Source organism: Aspergillus luchuensis, chromosome 8 (assembly GCF_016861625.1).
Source record: "Aspergillus luchuensis IFO 4308 DNA, chromosome 8, nearly complete sequence".
In the NCBI taxonomy this organism is placed as follows: Eukaryota; Fungi; Ascomycota; class Eurotiomycetes; order Eurotiales; family Aspergillaceae; genus Aspergillus; species Aspergillus luchuensis.
Window position 1 is genome coordinate 2,071,052 of NC_054856.1, and position 22,763 is coordinate 2,093,814.

At 47.0% G+C, this 22,763-nt stretch overlaps 8 protein-coding genes across 8 annotated transcripts; 4 read left to right on the forward strand and 4 right to left on the reverse strand.

The window, feature by feature from the left end:
• Positions 1 to 1,722: 1,722 nt before the first annotated feature.
• Positions 1,723 to 2,965, forward strand: AKAW2_80740S (fasciclin domain-containing protein; the record flags this gene model as incomplete). The annotated part of the gene is made up of 3 exons (XM_041681794.1): positions 1,723 to 1,944; positions 2,009 to 2,603; positions 2,661 to 2,965. 3 exons carry the CDS (start codon positions 1,723 to 1,725, stop codon positions 2,963 to 2,965), a joined length of 1,122 nt encoding a protein of 373 aa, XP_041548701.1.
• Positions 2,966 to 3,514: 549 nt separating this feature from the next.
• AKAW2_80741A (uncharacterized protein) lies at positions 3,515 to 4,118 on the reverse strand (the record flags this gene model as incomplete). The annotated part of the gene is made up of 3 exons (XM_041681795.1): positions 3,515 to 3,611; positions 3,664 to 3,951; positions 4,018 to 4,118. The coding sequence occupies 3 exons, from the start codon at positions 4,116 to 4,118 to the stop codon at positions 3,515 to 3,517; spliced, it is 486 nt and encodes a 161-aa protein (XP_041548702.1).
• A 1,271-nt stretch (positions 4,119 to 5,389) lies between these two features.
• AKAW2_80742A (uncharacterized protein) lies at positions 5,390 to 5,774 on the reverse strand (the record flags this gene model as incomplete). Its single annotated transcript, XM_041681796.1, has 2 exons — positions 5,390 to 5,486; positions 5,545 to 5,774. The coding sequence occupies 2 exons, from the start codon at positions 5,772 to 5,774 to the stop codon at positions 5,390 to 5,392; spliced, it is 327 nt and encodes a 108-aa protein (XP_041548703.1).
• Positions 5,775 to 11,335: 5,561 nt separating this feature from the next.
• Positions 11,336 to 12,787, forward strand: AKAW2_80743S (uncharacterized protein; the record flags this gene model as incomplete). The annotated part of the gene is made up of 1 exon (XM_041681797.1): positions 11,336 to 12,787. One exon carries the CDS (start codon positions 11,336 to 11,338, stop codon positions 12,785 to 12,787), a length of 1,452 nt encoding a protein of 483 aa, XP_041548704.1.
• Positions 12,788 to 12,841: 54 nt separating this feature from the next.
• On the forward strand, positions 12,842 to 13,363 carry AKAW2_80744S (uncharacterized protein; the record flags this gene model as incomplete). Its single annotated transcript, XM_041681798.1, has 1 exon — positions 12,842 to 13,363. The coding sequence occupies one exon, from the start codon at positions 12,842 to 12,844 to the stop codon at positions 13,361 to 13,363; it is 522 nt and encodes a 173-aa protein (XP_041548705.1).
• A 367-nt stretch (positions 13,364 to 13,730) lies between these two features.
• Positions 13,731 to 15,549, reverse strand: AKAW2_80745A (uncharacterized protein; the record flags this gene model as incomplete). Its single annotated transcript, XM_041681799.1, has 5 exons — positions 13,731 to 14,006; positions 14,083 to 14,745; positions 14,804 to 15,059; positions 15,121 to 15,339; positions 15,401 to 15,549. 5 exons carry the CDS (start codon positions 15,547 to 15,549, stop codon positions 13,731 to 13,733), a joined length of 1,563 nt encoding a protein of 520 aa, XP_041548706.1.
• A 1,153-nt stretch (positions 15,550 to 16,702) lies between these two features.
• Positions 16,703 to 18,445, reverse strand: AKAW2_80746A (uncharacterized protein; the record flags this gene model as incomplete). Its single annotated transcript, XM_041681801.1, has 3 exons — positions 16,703 to 17,655; positions 17,724 to 17,877; positions 17,930 to 18,445. 3 exons carry the CDS (start codon positions 18,443 to 18,445, stop codon positions 16,703 to 16,705), a joined length of 1,623 nt encoding a protein of 540 aa, XP_041548707.1.
• A 2,180-nt stretch (positions 18,446 to 20,625) lies between these two features.
• Positions 20,626 to 21,285, forward strand: AKAW2_80747S (glutathione S-transferase family protein; the record flags this gene model as incomplete). The annotated part of the gene is made up of 1 exon (XM_041681802.1): positions 20,626 to 21,285. The coding sequence occupies one exon, from the start codon at positions 20,626 to 20,628 to the stop codon at positions 21,283 to 21,285; it is 660 nt and encodes a 219-aa protein (XP_041548708.1).
• Between the last annotated feature and the right edge of the window lie 1,478 nt (positions 21,286 to 22,763).

The window sequence follows — 22,763 nt, forward strand, 5'->3', positions numbered from 1 at the left end:
AGATTTGGCTCATCATTTAATATCAGCAATGGTCCGTTGTTCCTCGCAATTTGGGAGACTTACTGACTCAACAGGGGCTCTATCCCAATGCCTCCGATCGCGTTTGCGCCCGACTTTCGTGACGCCTTCTGAATTTTGCTTTTACCCCCGCCGTGACTTCTCTTCGAAAAATCTTAGGGCGGCTGCCACTTCACAGCAAGATCAGGGGAGCGCTCCATCAACTTCTACGGCTCTTTCAGCCGAGAAACGGCCTATGAACATGGCCGAGCACGTCCTGTAAGCAGTCCGACTTGCTCGTCACACCAATGAATATTGTGCTGACTTTCCAAAGTACGACATTTGATCAGATAGTTAACTGGGCCCGTCAAGGATCCTTGTGGCCCCTCAGCTTTGGTCTAGCGTGTTGTGCGATCGAAATGATGCACGTTTCAATGCCCCGATACGACCAAGATCGCCTGGGAATCATCTTTCGAGCTTCTCCTCGACAGTCCGATGTAATGATTGTTGCGGGGACTGTGACAAACAAGATGGCCCCGGCTCTGAGGCAGTGCTATGATCAGATGCCTGAGCCAAGATGGGTCATTAGCATGGGTAGCTGTGCTAATGGTGGAGGGTATTACCATTATAGTTATAGTATTGTTCGGGGAGTGGATCGCATTGTTCCCGTGGACGTTTATATCCCTGGCTGCCCTCCTACAGCGGAGGCAACTCTCTACGGAGTATTTCAGCTACAGAAGAAGATAAAGAGGACCCGGGTTACACGGATGTGGTATAGACGGTGATTGCTGCGGCTTCGTAAATTGCCACCCCATGCCTATCCTGGCTCCCACTATCGTTTATATTTGCGCGGTTTGAGCTACATGTTGGATATATCAGAGGAACTCGGTTTGAAATCTAACATCAGCATCTTACGTATCCCAAGTGAAATGCCCGTCAGAAGCGGGGTCCCCTCTTCTGCAATTGACATGCTAATCGTAGTAATCACATATGGTATTTCTCCCTACCAATCGAGTTGTTACTGTTTTCTTCTCCTTGACGCGCTGACTCGAGATGTCTCGCATCATGCAGCAGTGCTACTGAAAGTGCCGAGTCCAGGAAGGAGCCGATTGGCGGAAAAGACGACGAAGAGCTTCGGGGCCACACAAACAAGCAACATACAGTCAACATCTAGCCCGTATGTTCATGTAGGACGACGAGGCTAGCTTCAACTAGTGGAACGTGGCTTATCACACGTGCCCAAAGCATGGTCATACGGATGGGCGCCGTACATGGGCTAGACTTGTGGGTGTGTGGAAGCAAACCCGCGATTGGCCCATAAGTGCCATCGCCGATATAGTAATGTTTGCTATGCCTTTACGTTTTAAAATCAGCCTGTGTGCGGAGGTCAGCACCATTTGATATAGTGCACTTCGGCTTTTCTAGCCGTGTTTGATGACTACCCCGCAACATGAGCACGGGGATTGCGGTAAGTAACGGAGACAAGCTTCGCACTTGGCAGCCTAAGCTTTTACGTTCAACAAGTAGTCTGAATGGTATGAGATGCTTCGGCCGTAAGCAGTATTATGTCGACGGCAGCCTCTCCGACAACAAGCCGACCAGCTCTTCTATGACTCTGATGAAGACCAGCGAATATAAAAGGCAAGCACTGTCCCGTATTACTGGAAAACAAAATCACCTCAGTTCTCTTCCTGGCCCCATTCCAGCGTCAACGACTCAGACATCATGGCTGTTCTTGTAACCGTCGCAGCGTTAGCTGCAATTGCCAGTCAACTGGTTACAGCCTCTCCCCTCATGGATACCCTCCTGCTAATCCCCGACTTATCTACCTACGCCGAGGTGTACAACCTGACCGGCGGTATTGTAGAGATCAATCCATTGTTTCTCAAACGCTACAACTACGACGAAGACAAACGTAACTACACATTCCTTGCTCCCACTAACGACGTAAGTGTCTTATTTACTCTATCAATTTACCCGTCGCAAGACGTAAACCTAATTGAACGTATAGGCATGGGCCAAGATTCCCAACGCCATTTTCGATATCCTTATGACCCAACAAGCCTACCCCTTAACCGAGGCCCTCCTGCGCACACACATCATCGAGGCTGGTCTCACGGCTTCTGAGCTTGTCAAGGTATCTGAAAGTGAGGGTGCAGGAGGAATATCTACCTCACTCCAGGTGTCCAATACTGCCGAGCAATACCACAACGGGGTTCTGACCAAAACAGTCCAGGGATATTATATTGACTCCGTCACTTCCTCGAATGGCACTGTACAAATCGACGATCAATCTGCCATTGTGATGGCAAATATTGTTGCAGACAATGGTCTGATCCATGCAATCGACCAGGTTATTGACCCTTTCCTACTTTATGGTGGTGGACCCAGCAATCGTACAATCGCACCGACAAGTGAGACAACAGACTTAACCATCGGAGAGTTCTTGACGAGTGACTCGCGTCTTGTGAACTCATCGAAGATCCTTTTTGAGAACTCCCCAGATACGTTGCGTCGGTTGTCGAAACAGACAGGCAGTATGCAGTTCTTCGTTGCTCCACAAAATGAGGCTTATGATCTGATGCCTACGATCCTTCCCATATTCCGTGAGTTCTCTCACATCGTGAAGCCACAGAGCTATTGGCTAACGTCAACTCGAACAGATACTCTTGTCGCGCCATACAAAAGCCCATTTAACACTCTAATGTGGCAATATGGCTGGCTTGACAGTGATGGCGATACCTTTGCGGGTCTGAATTTCAGCAGTCCGGTCACAGTAGCTAGCGACATTACAGGGCTCAATATCACTGTCACCCAAGAGGAGAATGCCATCTTCATCATGAATGCAGGTCTCGTCAGTCAAGTGAAGGCAACCAATGGGTACCTGTGGGTTGTGGATCGGTGGTTGGATCCACTGTATCAGGCCTTTGGTCCCATCGACCGATTTGGTACACCAGAGTGGCCATGAGGTTGGCGGTTTTATTTGCTCTTATTGGAGGTGTCTCATAATTGCTAGCCGAAAGAGGTATTGGTTTACAATGCTACATATTCTAAGCATGACATATGTTAAATGCTGAGTGACAGAAATTATTTCTGAGCTTAATCAGTATTGTTGCTTTTCGAAGGGACTGCTTTCCTTAGCATCGGAAGCAATTGTATACAGTGCATAGCATGTGCGCAGCTACCGAAAATGGCGATCACGACACGTCCTTTTCGCCCACCTCATGCGGCAAAGTTTGAATGCGAATGGTACTCCGAAGCCCGCGTGAATTCAATGATTCGGTATGTTCCCAATATGTGGTTTCCGAAACTTACCAACGGCGAGACATGGACGGCATTTCCGTGCCTTGGGGAGAGCTTCGATTTAGATTTCTCATCGAGCACATTTGGGGCCTTCATGGCTCGATAATAGTGGCTAGATGAAATACACTGTTATCTCATCGTATACGCCTATCCTCCGGAACTGCTGTCTTGAAACCTGCCGATTCCACACCAATCGTCGGCTGTGAATACATTATCACCCTTGTAGCCACCTATCCGTGAAGTATCCCGTCACAAACGCAAAGACACCCTTATGAATAATATCAATGACTTGCTCATTAATAGGCCAGGTCCTATAGCCAGTTAGTATCACCAACGATCCTGTACACAGTAGATGCAACTCACCACGGAAGCGCCCCAACACCCGTAACATTTTCCAGTGTTTGATCGATCATAAGCCGTATGGCAACGAACATAAAATCCGCGAATGGCCCGCGAACGCCGTATGCGCTCATAAATGCTCTAATTATTCCCGCAGCTGCTCCCTGTCCATAATGCATCGCCATGTTCAATCCGAAGCGCTCGGAATCGGGGCGAACGGGTAGTCGCAGAAGACGCTCCAAAGTGTGACCCGGTACATATGAATTCGGTCGCCCGGTGAAGTATTGCTCGATCTTTTCACCTACTGTCATTCTGTCAAGTGGTCAAAGTGGTCAGGCTATTGGTCGCTCTTTGTTATAAGGTGGTTATTGGACTTACGCAGCGACGCCAAGCAGACCCGCTCCGCAGCCGTAGAGGATGCAGCTCCCTAGTGAGGACGGTCGGGGCGGCTGCTCGGGAATTGTGGTGCGACGGGACATGTTGTTTGCTTGAATTAGTGATAGAGTATTGATTGGTATGTGGCTGGGGCTATGAATCGAAGTTGGTGAGGGAGGAAGATGATAGCTGATATAGCGAACCGCGGGTTGCACTGTATGGCGTAGGGATGACGCATGTGAGCTTATCCAGCAAGTAACAGCCAACCCTCCAACAACCTCCCTTCGACGAGTATCAAGCATTGGGATAGCTTATTAGTGGGCGCATTAGTATGGTTCATGCTTTTCCTCGTACGGATTGTAGTGTATTGGGGAGGTGTCATAGCGACACTTAAAATCATACGGGGATCTTATAAGTGAATGCTTTCAAAATCAAATATACCATACAAAGTGATGTGTATGGCAGAAAAAAGGGACAAACTTATTGAAGTTCTTGTTAAATGATAGGAGGATGGTCTGGGCAATCGTGAATACAGGAGGTATTGCTAGTAGTTGACTCCTTCTAGCCACACTATACCCCGATTACAATATATATCTCACATGCAGTGTACCCCATCACCCAAGATCTCAAGACCGCTGATAATCGAAATCGCAAGAACTGGCCCGTCAGAAATACCAACAAACTTATTCAGCAAGGGGGCTCCTTCCAGGCTCAGGGCTTATAGCTGGTTTCCAGCTCTTTTCCTATTCCCGTGTTACATTTGCGAAGATTTGGTAGGCACGGAAGCCAAGGGGGCAATTTGTAGAATTAGCCAAGAATAACATGAACGTTTCAATCAGGCAAAGTCCAATATAACCCTATCCAAAGAATGAGATGGTACATACGACCATAGGGTGTGGAAAACAGGGCTTCCCGTCCGCTCAGCCGTACTTAAGCCACACGCCGGGAGGTTAGTAGTTGGGTGGGTGACCACCAGCGAATCCCTTCTGTTGTATGTTTTTGCATCCAATTTCTATTATTGAAACGAATAATTTCACTGTGCAATATGCAGCTAAGACAGGTTGGATTTTTGATTGACGCTCATCGTGGTGACAAGTGGTGCTACCAATTACTCAGTTAAGAATTCAAAATTGGAGAATGCGTTAGCACATAAGAATTGGATCAGCCATCTGAGAGTATTGGCATTAGCGATCGTGGAGAGCGATCAAGAATAACAACTAGTCCTTCTCAAATTCGGCCCTACGCAATGTAAACATGAATTTAAGCTCGATAGCACTTGTACCCAAACATATAATTGAAAGGCTTTCCGGCTATAGACTCCCATCAGGCTAACATCATCAGCCCACTCTGACAAAGTGCCATGTGACCGGATATCTTATCTTTCATCCTCAACCACGTAGGGTCCCTGCAAGACCTGAGCATTTCTGGTGATGACCCGACGATCTCCAATCCATTCGACCTTGAAGATGGCACTAGCTCACTACATCAGTCCCTTGCATTGAATAACAAGCGGAGGACTTCTTAACTTACTGGGCCTTTCCTCCATACATCTTCCCGTCATCCTTGGACACGACGCGTCCCTTCAGCGCGAAGCCGATCGTGCCTCCACGTCCCTCTTCGTCGTTGACATCAGGCGTGGCAAGGGCTTCGTGAAATTCGAAGTCGAGGAAGGTGTAGCGAGTGCGCCACTCTTGAACAAACTTCTTGAACCCGTCTAGGTCCAGTCGCTCGGAATTCCATCTATTGCGGAAGAAGTCCATTACGAGATTAGATAATCGATAACTCCATCCTTTTCTCTGGGGTTTATATGTGCAGGCTTAATGTGGAGATATGGGGTATAGAGGTCGTGTGGAGCGAGATATGGGAGAGCGATTGCTTACTCAAACAACGCATCAGAACTGTAGTTGTCATCTACTAAGGTCATGGCTTCTTCGTCGGAGGGGACCTCGTAGATCAATCTTGACAAATGCCTGATTTAGCAACAATACGATGGAAAAGGGGTGCGTGAATGAAGATCATACCGTTGAATGCGTTGAACGAAGAACAGCAAAGGGATCTTCGCCTCTCCCTCCGTGGGAGTGGCGATCGTTTTGGGAATGGGAAACAACATCGCTGCGGCAAGGATGCTAAGATGTTTTGGTTTAGAGTGTCTTGAATTCGGGTAGAATGACATTAACTTAGGCCGATCGCTTGTGTGATTTATATGTTGTTGTTCTTCAAGCCGAGCAGGGATTCGCGTTGATGCTATACGAAGATGACTATGATGATATCACAGTACACTCTCTTGGCAAGAACCCTGAATAATGTCCTTGGTTGAGCTTAGTGTACGATTTGCGTAGTGTCAGTCGTAGATGGAATTTCTCGTATTGAATGACAGACAACTTCAATTCGTCCACTGATTTTCAACAATGTCTTGTGCAGCCTAGTGGGTCATTCTAGCCATGTGTGACCATACTGTATCGCATCCAGCGTCAGCCAAATCGTAAAGAAAAGGGAAGCTTGGTGCTGCAATAACATAGTTTGCCGATTGAATTATGAGAAAATAACAAGCATTCGTCACCTGATTAATACTCCAACTTGTTGTGTGAAGACCCGCTTACCGTGTTTCACAGTCTCTGAAGAATTAAGCCTATTATTTCCAATCAAAATCGGGTATAGATATCCTCCCAATATCAGAAAAGTCATCGTCGCTAAACCTAAAGTTCAAGGCGGTGGCATTGTTGAAGAGACAGATTCGGTGATGAGTGAGTCTGCCATTTGACTATTTATAATTCGTTGTCAGTATCCCCAAGCACTAGGCTGAAAGTCCTCTGAAGTAGTACTGATTATCAATCAAGGCGTATAAGTGGTGTCAATTCAAGGCTATATGGAAAAAAGCCTGGGTAGACTGACTGGTCGGGGTCGAACTACATCATGGCTGGTTTGCACGTCTGGAGCAATAATCCGTAGATAGTTCAAGCCTTTTTCGCACGAGTAGCTTACATTGAATCTGAATAGCTTTCGACGTAATACTGTATATTATTCCCCGTTTCTCCAAGAAACAAGATATCCATTGCTCCGAGGTAGTACACAGAGCCAATCTGGGTTCGGCGGCCGATACCTTGAACACGGCCCTGTCCCCTGTCCCCTCGCCAACGATGCTTGTATCTTCCCTCTCACTAGCTACGAAACAAGGTTTCTCAATGCCAGCCAAATTTATAGTTTCAAATATTCATTATCCCCTTTCTACTTAGCGTGGGCTCATATACACATGAGAGCAAATAATTTGTCATTGTCTTAGCACTTGACCGTTCAGCTGAATCCGGACACTTGGCGAAACGTCCTTGTCAGCAGCTAGGTCAGCTCAGTACGAATCTTTTAATACTATAAGACGGCCAATGACATCAGCGAGCAATCATAGAAAGGTTGGGAGCCTGAAGCATCTCAACTAAATTCGCAGTTTTCCTCCCCCCCTTCCTGTCAACACACTGACCGGACAGAATCTCATCCCACAGCCAATTAATTGTTAATTAGCAGAAACGTCGTCCCCGGTCCGAGGAGGGGAGATGACCCAGGCGAATCGGAAGGGGACCACGACCACCAGAATGCAGCACCGCGTGGCTCGACGCTCGACCATGCTCCGTGAAGCTGAGAGCTACGACAACCAACATCACCAAATAGGCGATCAATTCATTCCATAATAGAAGTCCCTTGACCTATCGCCGGGAGTACAAGCCGGGGGTAGAGACAGCAGGGGCACGAAGTTGGCAGACGGGTGCAGCTCTGCGAGTTAGGCCCGGGTGAAGATAGAGGGGATCATTACTGTAGAGAGCGAGACGCCTGGAATAGAGAGGTGGAAGGCTACGCTTAAGAATGGAGATTATGTGATTAATGGGAAGGCGAATGCCAGTGAAGGTCCGCTAGGCCAACATTCCAGGTCCCCGGAAGCCGGGCCATGTCATCCAGTACTTCCGTGAGAAGCTGGGTCGAGCCGTCGAGGGAAGTACAGTCCCAGGTGCCCAGAAAGCCCATCACCCAGAGGGAAATAAAGAGAGACAAGGCGGACAAAATAGTCGACATGGTGAGTTTTGAGATCATACGATAATTGATGGTGATGTTCATTAGTCAAGCGGGAAAGACGTTGCCTGTATCTAACCCTACGCAAGATTATCATTCACCCTCACTGACCCCACCTCCTTTACAGGATTGCTTTTCTGGTTCATCAATCCACAACAGCTGTAAATCTTCTGGATGTCAATCTGCGCTCTTCCCCGACGCGGGGACTGCCGCCGTCTTGTCGACGCGACCATGAAGATCTTTCGACCGTGTCGGTATATGGAGCTGACAGATACATGTGGCGCATACTCAGGGACTGTGTGAGGCAACTAATAGGTTTCAATCTTCATGTGGTACTCAACGATCATTATGCTCTATCCAATCAAGTGCGGGCCATCCCACATGGCATGTCAAGAGCCTCCCTTTGTCCTGAAGTGGAAATTAAAGCCGTTATCGATAAAACTCGGATCGGATCGGAGCGGCCGGTTTTGTTGCCGATTTGCCGAGCTCCCCCTTTTTTCGAGCAGGGTTTTCTATGTTGAGAGAAAATCCAAAAGCGTTCATCTCGAACACTGTCAGACCCTGAGACCCTGATTAACAGGGCCCTATGCCCTTCATACCCCCTGGGTTTGAATTTACAAGGTAAATGTAGACAACAATAATGAATAAATAATCTGTCCCCCGCCGTCTGCTTCACTCAATTAATGTCTCCGATCGACTCTGCAAATGGCTGCAACAAGCTTCGCTCACCCGAACCTTCCAATCCTAGTGGGGCCCACATGAACTTAACCCAAAAGACTTCTTTTTCCCTGGTTCACTTTAACCTGAGATATACTAGAGGAAAGCTAGCAGTTAGCACTAATACTAATTCCGTAGACTTCGCCAATATGGTGTCTGAAAAGTGATCATAAAGAATTGCCTGAGCCAGCGATGCAGAAATTTTGCTGTCCGTCCTGGTGAAGGTCCGTCATTTGTGTCCTCTGCTTCTTCGACCATCCATTCCTGTCCCTTCCCCCCCAGCTCGTGCTTGGTGTTCCTCCAATGATGGATTACATTCCTTGTTCTTTTGATGCCTTCATCGACAATTTCTTGGCGTGTTACCGACCTTGCTATTCAGACTATCTCCAGCAGTTGGTCACCAACGGGACCTGTGGTACCAACTACACCACCCTAGCCGCCAGCACCGACCGCTCCGATTTGAAATGCATTTGCGAGAATGCGGACGGGGTCTCTAATAACTGGACGTCGCAAGTCCTAGAATGCACGCACTCTTCGTGCAATGGGACATTCAACTACACCCGGTGGGCAGACAGTATGTGGAGCTACGACAATATGTGTTATTACGCTTCAGGTATCTACTTTCCAAAAGTTTCTACTCTCTCACTCTCCTTCTTTGTTCCTCTACCCCACGGCTTTTTTTCTTGGTACCGGTGACAAGCACCAGCTGACTTGGAAGCGAAAGGCACGGCGGGGTATAAAAAATGTTCCTCCTCGGCGGCATCCAAGACCACGTCCACCACTGGTTTGATGATTGGACTATTAGCGTTGAGTCACTTGTTGCTGCTTTGAATAGAGGAGCCAGAGGAAAACTGTGACTTGGTTTACTACCGACTTTGTTACGGGAGAGGAATGTTGGACGGCCCCCCCTGCTACCCCTGGGTTGCTGGCTGCTAATGCGTCGGCAAAACGGGGTTCGCACGCTCAAGCCCTGCGCAGAGACAAGGATAGTGAGGTATGATAGGAGAATTGCTACATAATACTGTAACATATCTCCTATCTACTGCTTTATACACGCCATATCACCCGACATCCATCGAAAATATCCTCTTTTGATACGTTCATGATAGTCTTTGGGTTTTAATTCGTAGTTGCATATGAGACTAATGACAATGGGATATGCGTTGCATTTGCAGACTACTGGGGATTATCTGTCGGGAGGGGCGCACAAAACAGAAAAGGGAAAGAAAAACAAAGCATTTGTCGTTCCGACACCAACACGAAGACAATTCAATGTTCCCGATTCCTGAGCATTGGCAAAATGTGTGGGACACGCTCGCATGTGTTGTACAAGTCACCATTCATGTCTGTCATCATGTATTGAGTTGGGCGTCTAGCTTTGTCTAGGCGAATCAGAGTAAGTGGCTATGAATATTGGTCGGCGACCAAGCTGCGAGTAGAGGACCGACAGTCCACGCATGTCAATCAACAACCCGAAAGCCCGCATGGATCCCTTTAGCCCACTGGGGGCCTGTTCTCTTGCAGGGAAGATCTCTCCAGCTAGGGCTACTTTGATACGTACATACGAAGTGAGGCTGTAGATAACCTTTCCTGGTTGGAAAGTGGAAAGTGCTTGATCTCTCTTGGGGCTACTAAAGCTGCTTGTCTGTGGTTTGGAATTATGGGATCTAACCAATTACGGCCCTGATTCGATTCAACCCGAGTCAGCTCTTTGTTGTGGTGTGATTTACTTCGGGATCAGGTTCCCGCCCCTACACTCTACACAGTATGGCGACATGCATGAATTGCGCATGCGTGTCTACGACCACTGCTTACTAACCACGTAGTGACCAGTCGCTCATGATTAGGAGGATAACATGCGAGGATGCTGTAATATAGGAAAATGTGCGGCCTTCTCTACACATTTCTGTATGCTGCACGGATAAGAAACGTATTCGAAACCTTCATAATATACGGATTACCTCTTCCACTAGTTCATTCCTTCATACGCCCACCTTCAGAATGTACGAAAGCATGGTCAGTGGTAAGCTCCGGATTTCCGATGCTGCACGAACCCCCATGATCAAAGTCTTACAGGGGTCATTCCTTTAGCAGCCTTGTCAGTGTGTGCCCAAGGCTAAAAAGGTCGACGCGCAGATCTTCTAGGGAGGGGTCACTATTCTTTAATGAGACACCAGCGAATGATTGGTCCATGTTGAGGGGTTAGAGCTGATTAGGAGATAGACAGTGCAGCTGAGGTTGGAATAGGGCCGAAGGTGGGGAGTAGTTGACGTGTTCCATTCTATGCGCAAACTTCAGGCCCGACCCGTTCGCCGATCAGATGGTCCCCGATCGAATCACCACACAGCGGTTCTCGCGCACAGAAGCAGGACTACTCCATAGAGCTGCATCTGAAAGCCCCTCTCATGAAGATCATCTCCCAAAAGGGATCTTAACATCGACCCCGATGGCTTCGAACGAGAAGCTTTCATCAACTACAAAGGCACCAAGGGTCTCTGGTGGTTTCATGGATGAGGTACGATCAAATTCATTCCTGTAACCACACACCATGCTCAGAATGTTTCCTTCAACTAGGATTTATGTTCTCTATCTTCTTTTACTTCCAGCATCCAACGTACAAGCATTCAACACGGTCCACACAAATTGCACGCTTCCCGCGCAACACGCCAACTTTGTGACAGCCCCGAACACCCGTGGCACCTTGCAAATCCTATGGTCGTCCCTATTCACTATCCTCGCCTGCACTTGGACTGTGCTTCATCTCAATGTTCCTGGGTATCAACAAAAACCGAAGGAAGATGGCATTACAGGCTGGCTGAAAGGGATGGTGATCAAGTATCTTCATCCAACTAAATGGTTTCTCCTTACTGTGCTTGCCCCAGAAGTTCCTTTCGCAAAATATTGGGATGACCAGGTTCAAGCACATTCCCTGTTCTATCACTACGAAGACATTCTTGAGGATAAGCACTGGACGAAGACTCATGTCCTGTTTGCCAATATGGGAGGCTTTGCGGTGAAATATAAGGAGAAGCGTGAATCTTATTCGACCGGCGAGAAGATGAGTGCGGGAGATCTATATAACAGCCCACCCGAAACAAGACCTCCCTTGGAAAACAATACGTTCCTACCGGGGAGTTCGGGAATATTGAATCAGTCAACTCCGGGGCCCGCCGGCAAGGATCCCGCGGAAAAGTTCGATAAAGTATTCTATCTGACAGCCACCGAAGCCCTGAAACTCCTCTGTAAAAATCAAGGAACACCTATACCAGGGCTAGATAGTGTATCAGTGGAGGAGATCAACGATCGTTCGAAAACGGACATCTTCATGCGCCTCCTTGCTGTGGGTCAAATCCTTTGGGTGGTAGTTCAGATCATTTCGCGAGGGGTTTACGGCCTGGCCGTGACCCAACTGGAGGTCACTGTTGTTGCATTCGCATTCTGTGCAGTGGGGATGTATATCGTCAACCGTGGAAAGCCCAAGGGGGTAAACTGTCCAATCCTCTTCGAATATTCTGGGACGAGGGAAGATTTAAAGGGGGAACTATTAAGGTCCAAGATTCCAACCTCTACAAAGATACACAACAAGTGGACGTTCTATCAATGCAAGTACTGTAAGATGGAGAAAACCAGCAGCAGCAGCGACAGCAGCGAGAACAGTGGCAACGACGAGAATTGCGATAACCACGAAGAAAACACCAGCAGAGGCACAAATGAGAGGATTGAAAGCAACAAGACAGAGCCCCAGAATAATAGTGAGGAGATAAGCCTAAAGGCGCTTATTACTGCTGCCATACGAGGAGTTCGAAAATGTCTTAGGTCTCCTCGGGCTTCGGGCGAACCAATAGGAAATGGATTCATTGACGAATCAGAAGACTCAAAAAGATCCGGTGAATTGCTCACTGACATGTCGATGTTCATCAGCAGTATGATTTTCGGGGGAATTCATCTTATTGCCTGGGATTTTGAATTCCCCACCACAGTGGAGAAATATCTGTGGTGAGCAGCGGCATTGTGGTGTACCATTTGTGTTCTAGCGTGCACACTGCTTTGTTTCATGTTCGTCAGACTCGAAAAGGTTATCGTCGCCTTGACTGAATGGCTTAATCATGTCCGCTCCTCAAACCCCGCGAATACCAACTCCAGCGACCCAGCTGAGTCGGCCCCGAAGGTCTCGAACACGAGTCTCAAGCAAGACTCATCAAACATCAACGCAGGTCTTCATGCAAAGTCCAGTCCCAGTTCGAGTAAACGCCCAAGTCCAGAGACCCAATTGTCGGCGACCCTATCTGAGAACCAAGCATCGAAGAGGGATGAGGAATCACAAGAATCACGCACACAGCCTAACCGTGGTTTCATGGCATTTCTTTCGAGTCTGGTGGTAGGCCTTTCTGGTCTGCTCTTCATTCTTGTCTCGTATATGCTTTACATATCACTGCTTATATGCGGGATTGCAGGTGTGCTTGCCTATATTGTGGCGAGATTGTTTATTGTTGTCGAAATGTTTAGGACATTGGCCTTTCTTCCGCAGGACGCTTATGTTGCTACTTGGTCCTCGGAAATTCCTAATATTGGTTAAGCTTTATATACTTGAGGTGAGAGCTTGCTACTCTTATCTATACTCCATCTTTGACAATAGTAGGAAATGGCGAAAGTTGGAATTATACCAGTACATACCCCAGCTCTTTCCTCCATTCTCCTGATACATGGCATATACCTGGCTGTAAAGACATGGAGTTCTAGTATCTTTTGAGATTTCTCGTTTCACGTACTCCAACATCTCGTCAGGAGCTTACATAAAATTTAGAAGGCCAGGTTAATTTATTGAAACAGGACTCGAAAAGAAAGTTAGACTGAACATCAAAGCCCAATGAAGCGAGACTATGAGTATCACACGACCCCCAAAAGCGCCAGCTTGTCTGGCGTTACACAAATAAGTACTCAACTTAATAAACATACCTAAACTGAGAGATTTCCTTGTCTGTTTTGTCTAGCATACCAGCAATATCTCCATCAACTTCCTCATTGCCGTGAAACGATGGGTATACTCTGTCGCGACGTCGGTTCTCCCACACCAGATAGAAGCGAGCTGCCCCACATAGAATGATTCCCACGGCATAGCATATCATAATAGCGAGGAATCCAGTGGTGTAGGTAGGCGCTTGACTTTCAAAGAATAGCTGCGGTCCGACAATATTTCCAACACAAAAACTGATCAAAATCTAAAGTTTGGAGTCAGCATCTACTGGCTCCGAGAATGCTACTTTCATAAGCAGTCGCAAAGCGAATTCAACTCACAGCTGTGTTCACCGTCATCTTCTTAGTAAAACCCGCAACATTACCCGATGACAAGCACATAGTTAGAGGGAAGTTGGCAGCAGCGGCCGTCATGAGTAATTTGCCGGCGAATCGACCCCACATGAGATGAGCTGGAAGCTCGCGTATCAGAGCAGTACCGATAGTGGCGAGACACAGGTTCCACACCATCCAGTAAGTTCTAGTATTGGTAAAATATGAGCTGCCACCGGTGGAAATAAGAACGGCGATAAGCATAGCCAAGTAGCAGGATGCTTGAAGAAGAAGGGAGTTGAAGGTGCTGAATCCTAGACCATTGACGACTATTGTACCGAACTTGGTATTGGTCAATTCTGGGTACGCTAAATACATAATATGGGGCGAGGACAGCTGGTAACTCACAGTAGTTAGGGCACCATTAGGCACCTGGCCAAAGAAGGTTATGGCACATAATAGCCATGTTTTAACATCTAGAAAGGCTTCGATGCACTGTGTCCGCTTGAACTCGCTGCTCTTTATCCCAGTCATGTTCATCCTCACGCGAGTCACAGCTTTCAGACTATCTTCGTCGCTCATAAACCAAGCCTGCATAGGAGTATCGGGCATAAGGAAGATGAAACAGATGGACCAAGCTACTGTTAAGCTACCGAATAGTAAGAATACGACCTGCGAGGGTTAGCAATTGTCTCTACAATAAAGAGAGATTTCGTCAAAAGCCTCTTACTTTCCAAGGTGCCATGCTCTGAATATGTCCAATCCCATACGCAATCAAGCCCCCGGTTATACCAGCGAAACTGTTTCCAATGAACCATGCGGCTTGTGTCAGCGGCTGCTCAGATCGCTTGTACCACATGGCAACAATGACGCTTAGGCCTGGGGCAATGGCCGATTCAGCTGCGCCGAGAAAGAATCGCTCAACCAGGAGCCCCGCAGCACTGTCACAAGCGGCCGTTACTGTCAAGATCACCCCCCATATACATCTGTATTATTCCAGTCAGTATTATAATCTCCGTTCAATGCGGTTCTGTGTAACTTTCTCACATTGAAATAGCAATTGTCTTTCCCACATGCCAGCGGACCATCAACATAGCCGCCGGGCATGCAGCAACCATGTAACCAAAGTAGTAGATGCCGCTCGCCCAAGCAAACTCATCACCACTAAGATGAAGGTCGCCTGGAAGGTCTAGAATGGATGTGAATGAGAGAGCCTGTTTATCTAGAAACTGTAACATGTACGAGATGGACATGAGAGGTAGCAGGCTGTGAGGACACTGTTAGTTAGACAGTGTGCTTCTTCTCGGGGTCTGGGCTGGATTCGCACCAAATGTCGATCTTTCGAAGAATCCTTCTGTCTTCCTCCGGGCTGAGTAGCTCGGCTGCTGAGCCAGACTTGACGAGCCCTTTCTCAATTTGAACATTATCGGAGGCTTCTCTCCGGGGTCCGGGCTCTCTATTTCGCTCCGAGGCCATGGTAACGTAGCAACCCGTCGAGAGAATAAGATGCAATGATGAGGAACAATTGATTCCATCAAGATTGACTATTATATAGAGCAGTATGGCTACCAAGCACGGCCAAAAATGTAACCGTCCACCTGGGAAACTTTTCTCCTTTTCAATGCGCCACCGAAAATGTTCACGGCTGTGTTCGGCCAGCAAGCCTGTGTACATGTTACACAACTTATCGGAAAAGTCATATGAACCAGGATATATCCTGGAGACTTCGTGTTTCACAAGATCTGTGCGACCTCTCATGGTATAGCAGAAGATTCTGTTCTTTGTTCAACTTCCCCACATACACGCGCCTCCACCCGCGGCCTGAGCTTTTTTTCAACCCGTCATTCATATGCGCGATATACTATTTATGTTTTGCACGTGTGGTTCAATGAGTCATTAAATACCCGTGCATTGATGGTGTATATTATAGTATTGACTACTTTCCACGCGGTCTGTGCCATAACGAGTGCTACGTTACATCTCATCCCGACTGTCGTTGCATCTCAGTCAAGCCTTCTCTACGATGGTTCAATGATCAGTATATCTCCTTCTTCTAGGAGCATCATGGCCATATCCTGGCTATATCCAGACGCAGGAGTCCAGAAAATTGGGCATAGAATCCAGTTTTCATTGACAATGTCGACGAATGTGTGGGTTCTATTAGAATGTCTCTCATCAGAAAAGGTGACTCCTTGTCAACATCTTCAATAGCGGTAACTCAGCAAGACCGAAAAATGCGAAATATGACAGCAGATCTACAGAATCTGGACCAACTATGTAGCATTTCCGGCTTACTGGTCAAAAGCCAATTCGCTCAGGTGAGTTTTGCCAGTAACTAGTTTAGGTTGGAGGCCCGAGGCCCTATCCAGCTCTGTCTCTCCTTTCCAATTTCTTTCTTTTTTAAAATGCTCAGTGAATCTCCGCTTACGATAATATGGTCAACCTTTTGGGTCTTGTGTTCAAAAAGTTCATTGGGCTCTATCGTAGCAGCCCTCTATATGTGTTTCTAGTCATAATCCGTATATACAAAGTCATAATTCCAAATCTATATCACATCACGCCAGCATAATGTACAGTCCAGGTCATCCAGCCCCAGGCTTCCAAATCTAACTGCAACCTTGCCATCTCCTTACGGTGCAGCATCCTCCTTACTAACCCGATGGCCCTGGTTAGCCTTCCGATCCGACGCCAGCGTCTGGGCAAACTTGCTCCTCTCGCGAATGTGCGGTCCCTTCCAATAGAAGATGTAAATTGGAAGCACCACCAAGCACGAAAGACATGCCAGGATAGTAGTAGCATATTCCACATGCCACTTGTCTCCGATATTCTCATACATCGGGGTGGTATACATAGCCGCAATACCCGCTAACAGATCACGACAGAAGGCATTTCCGCCCGTCGCAGAAGCAGAGTACACACCATACGCGGCGACCATGTAATCAACTGAGGAAAGGTAGATGGCGTAGTTGGCGATACCGACAAGGGTGGAGAATATCATGGATGCGATCCACGGAACGCCATACTCCTGACCCAAAGATGTCCATGCGAAGCCGAATAATCCTATCGGTTCAAGCAAGGCTAGATAAAGAAGCCACTTGAGTCTCCGCTCAGCAGGTAGTGCATCGTCTCCCTTCGCGTCGCGGATTTTCTGGTCTCGCCAGAACCATGGAAAGTATGAGAAATAGGCAATCACGTAGCCAATATTGATCGGGATGACGGCCCACGCTTGGCCGAGGATACCAAAGCCCCAGCCCTTTTCGTACACAATGGAGAAACTCTCGAGGAAGGTAAAAATCAGGGAGTCGGAGAATCCGGATAGGAGGGAGAGACATAGGACGATGGGTTCGCGGAGGAACATGTAGAAAGGACGGATCCAGATCTTGCCGGCTTCTTTGAGGGAGATGCGGGGGCTTTTGAGCTCGTTGGGTCCGTAGATGTTCGGGTCTTCGCCGGATTCACGGCGGCGCTTGGCTTCGCGGTCCATGATGATTGTCGAGCGGCTTTCCGGGACGAAGAGGAGGATTACTTCGACAACGAAGCCGAAGATCAGCATGATCCAGAAGAACCATTGCCAGTCGAGGTCTGCCAGATGAACGGTCAGTAATTTGTGGATAATTTACGGTCGGCTTTCTGAAAAGGAGGATACGTACAGCGCTCAATCGGTCCACCTATGACACCTCCAATACTTGTACCGATGCAAGACGATAAGACAATAAATGCCAGAGGGAACTGCTGGTCTTCGGCCTCGTAGAGATCAGCAATAAGACCTAGGGTGACACTACCGCCAGCGGTCGAGATTCCACCCTACAGACATGTTAGCATGACATAGTGCGCATTCCAGACGCAGGGAACTGACCAATCCACGAGCAACAACAATAGTGCCCCAATTCGGCGCCAAGGCAGCTGGAATTTGCCAGATATTGATAAGAAACATGGAAAGCTGAAGAATAGGCCAGCGTCCAAATTCTTCACTCCAAGGCGCCCATAATTCACATCCAATGGAATAGGTGATCAGGTAAATCATCTGCCCCGTCCGGGCTTCCTGCTCCCCAATATTGAATGCCTCTGATAACGGCTTCACAGCATTTGGAAAGACAGAGGTGTTAAAGTTCATAGATATTTGGACGCATGCTATGGCCGCAAGATACGACCATTTCTTCCATCTCGGCCAGCAGTAGGCCAGCTTATCGTAGCAGTCGTTCTCCTTCAACTCGCGTCTTCCGTCTGAGCGTATGGACCCCGTTTCTTTCTCGGCGCCAGTGAGCCCAAATGCGGGGACAATATCATCCCCGCTATCCTGGCTGTCTTTCCCCTTATCGGAAAAGGAACTGCGAGATGACTGGGTCTGGGGTTGCTGTTCGTGGGGATACATAGTGTGATGTCATTAATTGATACTATCACACAGGAACAGGCAAAGATAAGAAACTATTCCTCTCTTAGAGTGGTCTGACACGGCTGGATACCCTGCCGGTCGTCTGATAGATATACCATCCTGCCTCAATCATTTCATTCTAGATGTTGTCATACTGGAGCAGTTCCTTTCCAAACCGGATTTGTGATTTTGGGGTTACAGTGGGGCGGGCCGGGCAGATCCACCTGTGGATCATTGCTGGGGAGAAGTTCATATGCGCCCAATCAAAACGTCGGCACTCGACTCACGATGCACCCTCGGGCTCACTTTTGATTTGTTTCTATGGCTTCCGGAGGTCCGGCTGCTCCATACCGATGCACCTAACTCGGAGTAACACACTGCCCGATATCCACCGTAAGCACAGAGCACCCGGTATGATATCATCGTTGTGGTTCTGCATTGCGAAGAAACGAACCTTCGCCACACATCCATTCTTTCTTCTTCGTGCATTCACCACTCATATTTGACCTGTTGCCTAGCAGAATATCGTCGAATTTCGGTCTCTCGGGATGCATAAGGAAATAGCAGCACCGGAATGACGTGTCCTAGTAATGTGGCTGATATTTCTCCAGGTACCATGCATAATGACGCTCCTTGCATCCCCTTCGGTCTGATAATGTTTTTCGGATAAATTCTCCTTCATGTGCTGTTGTCGACGATGCTAATTTGATCAGTGCATGTTTATTCAACTACATCTCAAGCTGGAATGATGTCATAGTACCTGTGTCTTCGATAAGTGACACACCACAACACTCACTTTTCTTGAACATTACTAACAACAATTGACACATCTCGTTCATTACTCGGACTGCTGTTCTCCTGCCTAGGCGATATCATGCTGAACGACAAGTAATCCTTAGATCCAACGCAACAAGCTTCACTCACGATGAGATCTCATACTGCATCTCTGGAAGATGATAATTCGTTGTAGGGGAGCGATTATCTTGAAAAAGTGGACCCACATTCCTGCATAGAGAACACTGCTTGTCGTGAAGAGATACATTCAGCACAAATATGAAAAAATGCCAATAATTATGCAGATTTCTATTAACAAGTAGCCAATTTATCTCAAAAAAAAAAAAAAAAAAAAAAAAAAAAAAAAGAAGAAGAAGAAGAAGAAGAATACTGAGTGCCAACATCTACTGCTGCTACCTTCATCATCAGAACAAGCTGTCACGCCGGCTAGACATTTTGCGCGCCATCTGCCTCACAACAAGGACTCTTCTTAGAGGCTTTGTTAGTAGTCTTCGAACCACTCCCGCTAGTGTTTTCTCGATACCCATAGTCATGACCTTCAGGCCACAAACTCGAGGGTTCAATGATAATACCATCAAACAACACCACGCTACAGTTGACAGGCGTAGCAAAGGAAATAATAAAAAAAAAGTTTAACAGATACTAGAAGCTCGAATTCTATGACAGTATAATACAATTATGGTCAAAGTTTGACACACAAACTATATACTAGGGGTTGTGTATCTTGAAAGTTTGTGTTCAGACCTGCCAGACACCTTGGATATCCTTACTAAGCAATCATTACTAAGCATAGGGCCAGGGAATATCTTCAATGAGAATGACTGAAAAACTTTCTATGTACGGTCTACAATAAGCTTTACATTCTTTTTAAGTGCAATCATGATGTTTACAGGGGATACAAGCAGTCGTTGCATTTATTATTCAGTGCAGGGCGTTGTAATATCAACGCTCCCTCATTTCCGTCTAAGTATTCGCCGATTTCCTCTCTCCAAGATAGATAAGTCACATTAAAGTCATCGAACAAAGTTAAACACTGTAAAGTCAGGTCCCCTCGGGGTTCGATTATAACCCCAATCAACGTCTCATTCCACTTCTGAAAATACTTCCACTGGGTCTGAAAATAGAAAATATTTCGATAGCTCTCGTATATACGGTGAGTCACCGGCTTTAAGCGGCCTTTAGCGGGTTTTACGAAGCGTCAACCCCACTGACTAGCTATATATGAGCCTGTTAAACCCCGCATCAACTAGTTCCGATATGGGATATTTGCCCGAACATAAGCACATATATAAGTGCTTATCCCTTCCAGTGAGCCAGATCCATGTGTCACTTCCGAAGCACTGAGATAAAGCCATCCTTAGAGAGCAAAACAACTCAACGCCATTATGAAACTCTACGACTCTCCCGCCCCCAACCCCATGGCCGTCCGCCTATTCATCCTCGAACGTGGCGGTCTCAACCTCGACGTTGAAGTCGTTGACACTAAGACTCTTCAGAACCGACGCCTTCCATATCGCGCGATCAACCCTCGCGGGGAAGTCCCCGCCCTTCAACTTGATGACGGCACGATCCTGACTGAAGTCACGGCCATTTACGAGTATCTGGACGAGATTGCCGCTGGAGGTACATCGCTCTTTGGAAATACGCCGGAAAAGCGTGCCGAGACCCGCATGTGGCTGAGAAGAATGGATTTGGAGATTTGTCAACTGGTTATTGCTTGGATCAGGAATGATCCTGCTACTATCGATCTCTATAAAGGCCATCGAATTCCGACGCCTGAGGCGAGAGTGAATCAAAAAGTGATGATTAATCAAGCGTTGAACATGCTGGATGATCAGTTGGAGGGGAAGACTTGGCTATGTGGGGATAGGTTCTCTGCTGCTGATGTTCACTTTTATGGGTTGATGAAATTGATGACTATGAGGTTCTGTGATTGGGTGCTGTTGCCGGGACGAGAGAACTTCCTGGCATATTGGAAGAGACTGGATGAGCGTGAGGCTTCGAAGAAGGCTTTGCAGACTTTTGCGGCTAGGGTTGAGGTGTAATGCACATGCTGGGTCTCTGAGGGATAGTTCCTGGATGATTATATCATTGACTCTCCACGACTAGCAACCGGATATAATGGTGTCAGGCAGTTTTGTTACTAACTCCCGAACTTATACAGACTACCCATCTAGACCTTTGCTTGGCTGCAACAAGCTGCTATATTCTGCTCATTGTCGCTGGAACCGCGCTGGAACTTCTGTTTGGTCGAGGCACTGGAGAAAGACTTTGTGTTCAGAGAGAGACCATTATATGACGTTCCTCTTTCAATGACTGTTAAATAATATTATTGTCGTTTCCATACATGTAGTGGTTCTTTATCACACTTGCTTATTTCAGGTCGAAGCGGATACTCCCAGACCTCGGCAGCGCTGAAAGAATCCCCAGAAGCAACCGCTGAGGAACCAAAAGCGATGAAAGGTCGTCCAGCACCAGAAGGGTAGATATATTTTGAAAACCAAATGGCAATATCAAATATTAAGAACTCCCTTTGAATGGCGCTTTTATTCTTCAATTGCGATAGCGCGGTTGATTCCAACTGCAACCTTCCCCACATGTTTGACCCTCCAGTGATGCGGAAATAGTATCCGCACGTAAACCGAACTCAATCTCACATCTCACCACATCTTCCACCGTCACCCATCTACCAAAGACACCAATTTATAACAAGGCACAGTAGCAGACAGCTACAATTATCAATTATTCCTACGCATGTTTTCTGGTGTCTAATAAGGCTTGAACGGCGCTCAATGTAATTCTCATCAGCAGGAACAGCCAGGAGAGGCTGGGCTCTTTACCGTTGAAGAATGTATACGGTGCCCCAATACAATACCAGTTATTACTAGTATAATCTAATCTAGTTAGTAATAATTAGTTGTAAACATTGAGGATATAGACGATCAAAAGTTTTGTTATGTATCAAGAGCAAACTATTATTACTGACTAATCACTCTAATGAATGTTTACTGGTAACAACCAAGTCCCTTCCTGGCCTAAATTTAAAGTGAAAAATGCATATTGCTTGACGGCCTTGGCAACCCATTCCTCCGCTTAATTACCAACTGCACCAACAACTAGCATTGGAGCTTGATTGGTCTTCTGGCATATCGTCCTCACAACAATTTGTTTTGCTCCTTTGAGATTACTTCATTACATTTTCTTGTATATTTATTTTTCGAAAATATTAACTTCTCCTGGCCGGAAAGTGCTCATTGAATAGTTGTCATCAGAATTATTTACGATTCGAACATAGACACAAGCTTATGTAGGCCATTTCTCAAGACAATACGCACATTCGTACAGGCGGTGCAATTGAAAATCCGTCAAAACAGTTATTGTAGCCAATTTTCAAGCGCTCAAGTCCGAGTCGAAGCGAGAGTTTGAGTTTGAGACAGCAATCTCGATACGCCCTAATGCCCCACATGTTCACGTTCTCACCATCCGTTGTAGCCGACAGAATTCCGCATCGAATGATTCCAAT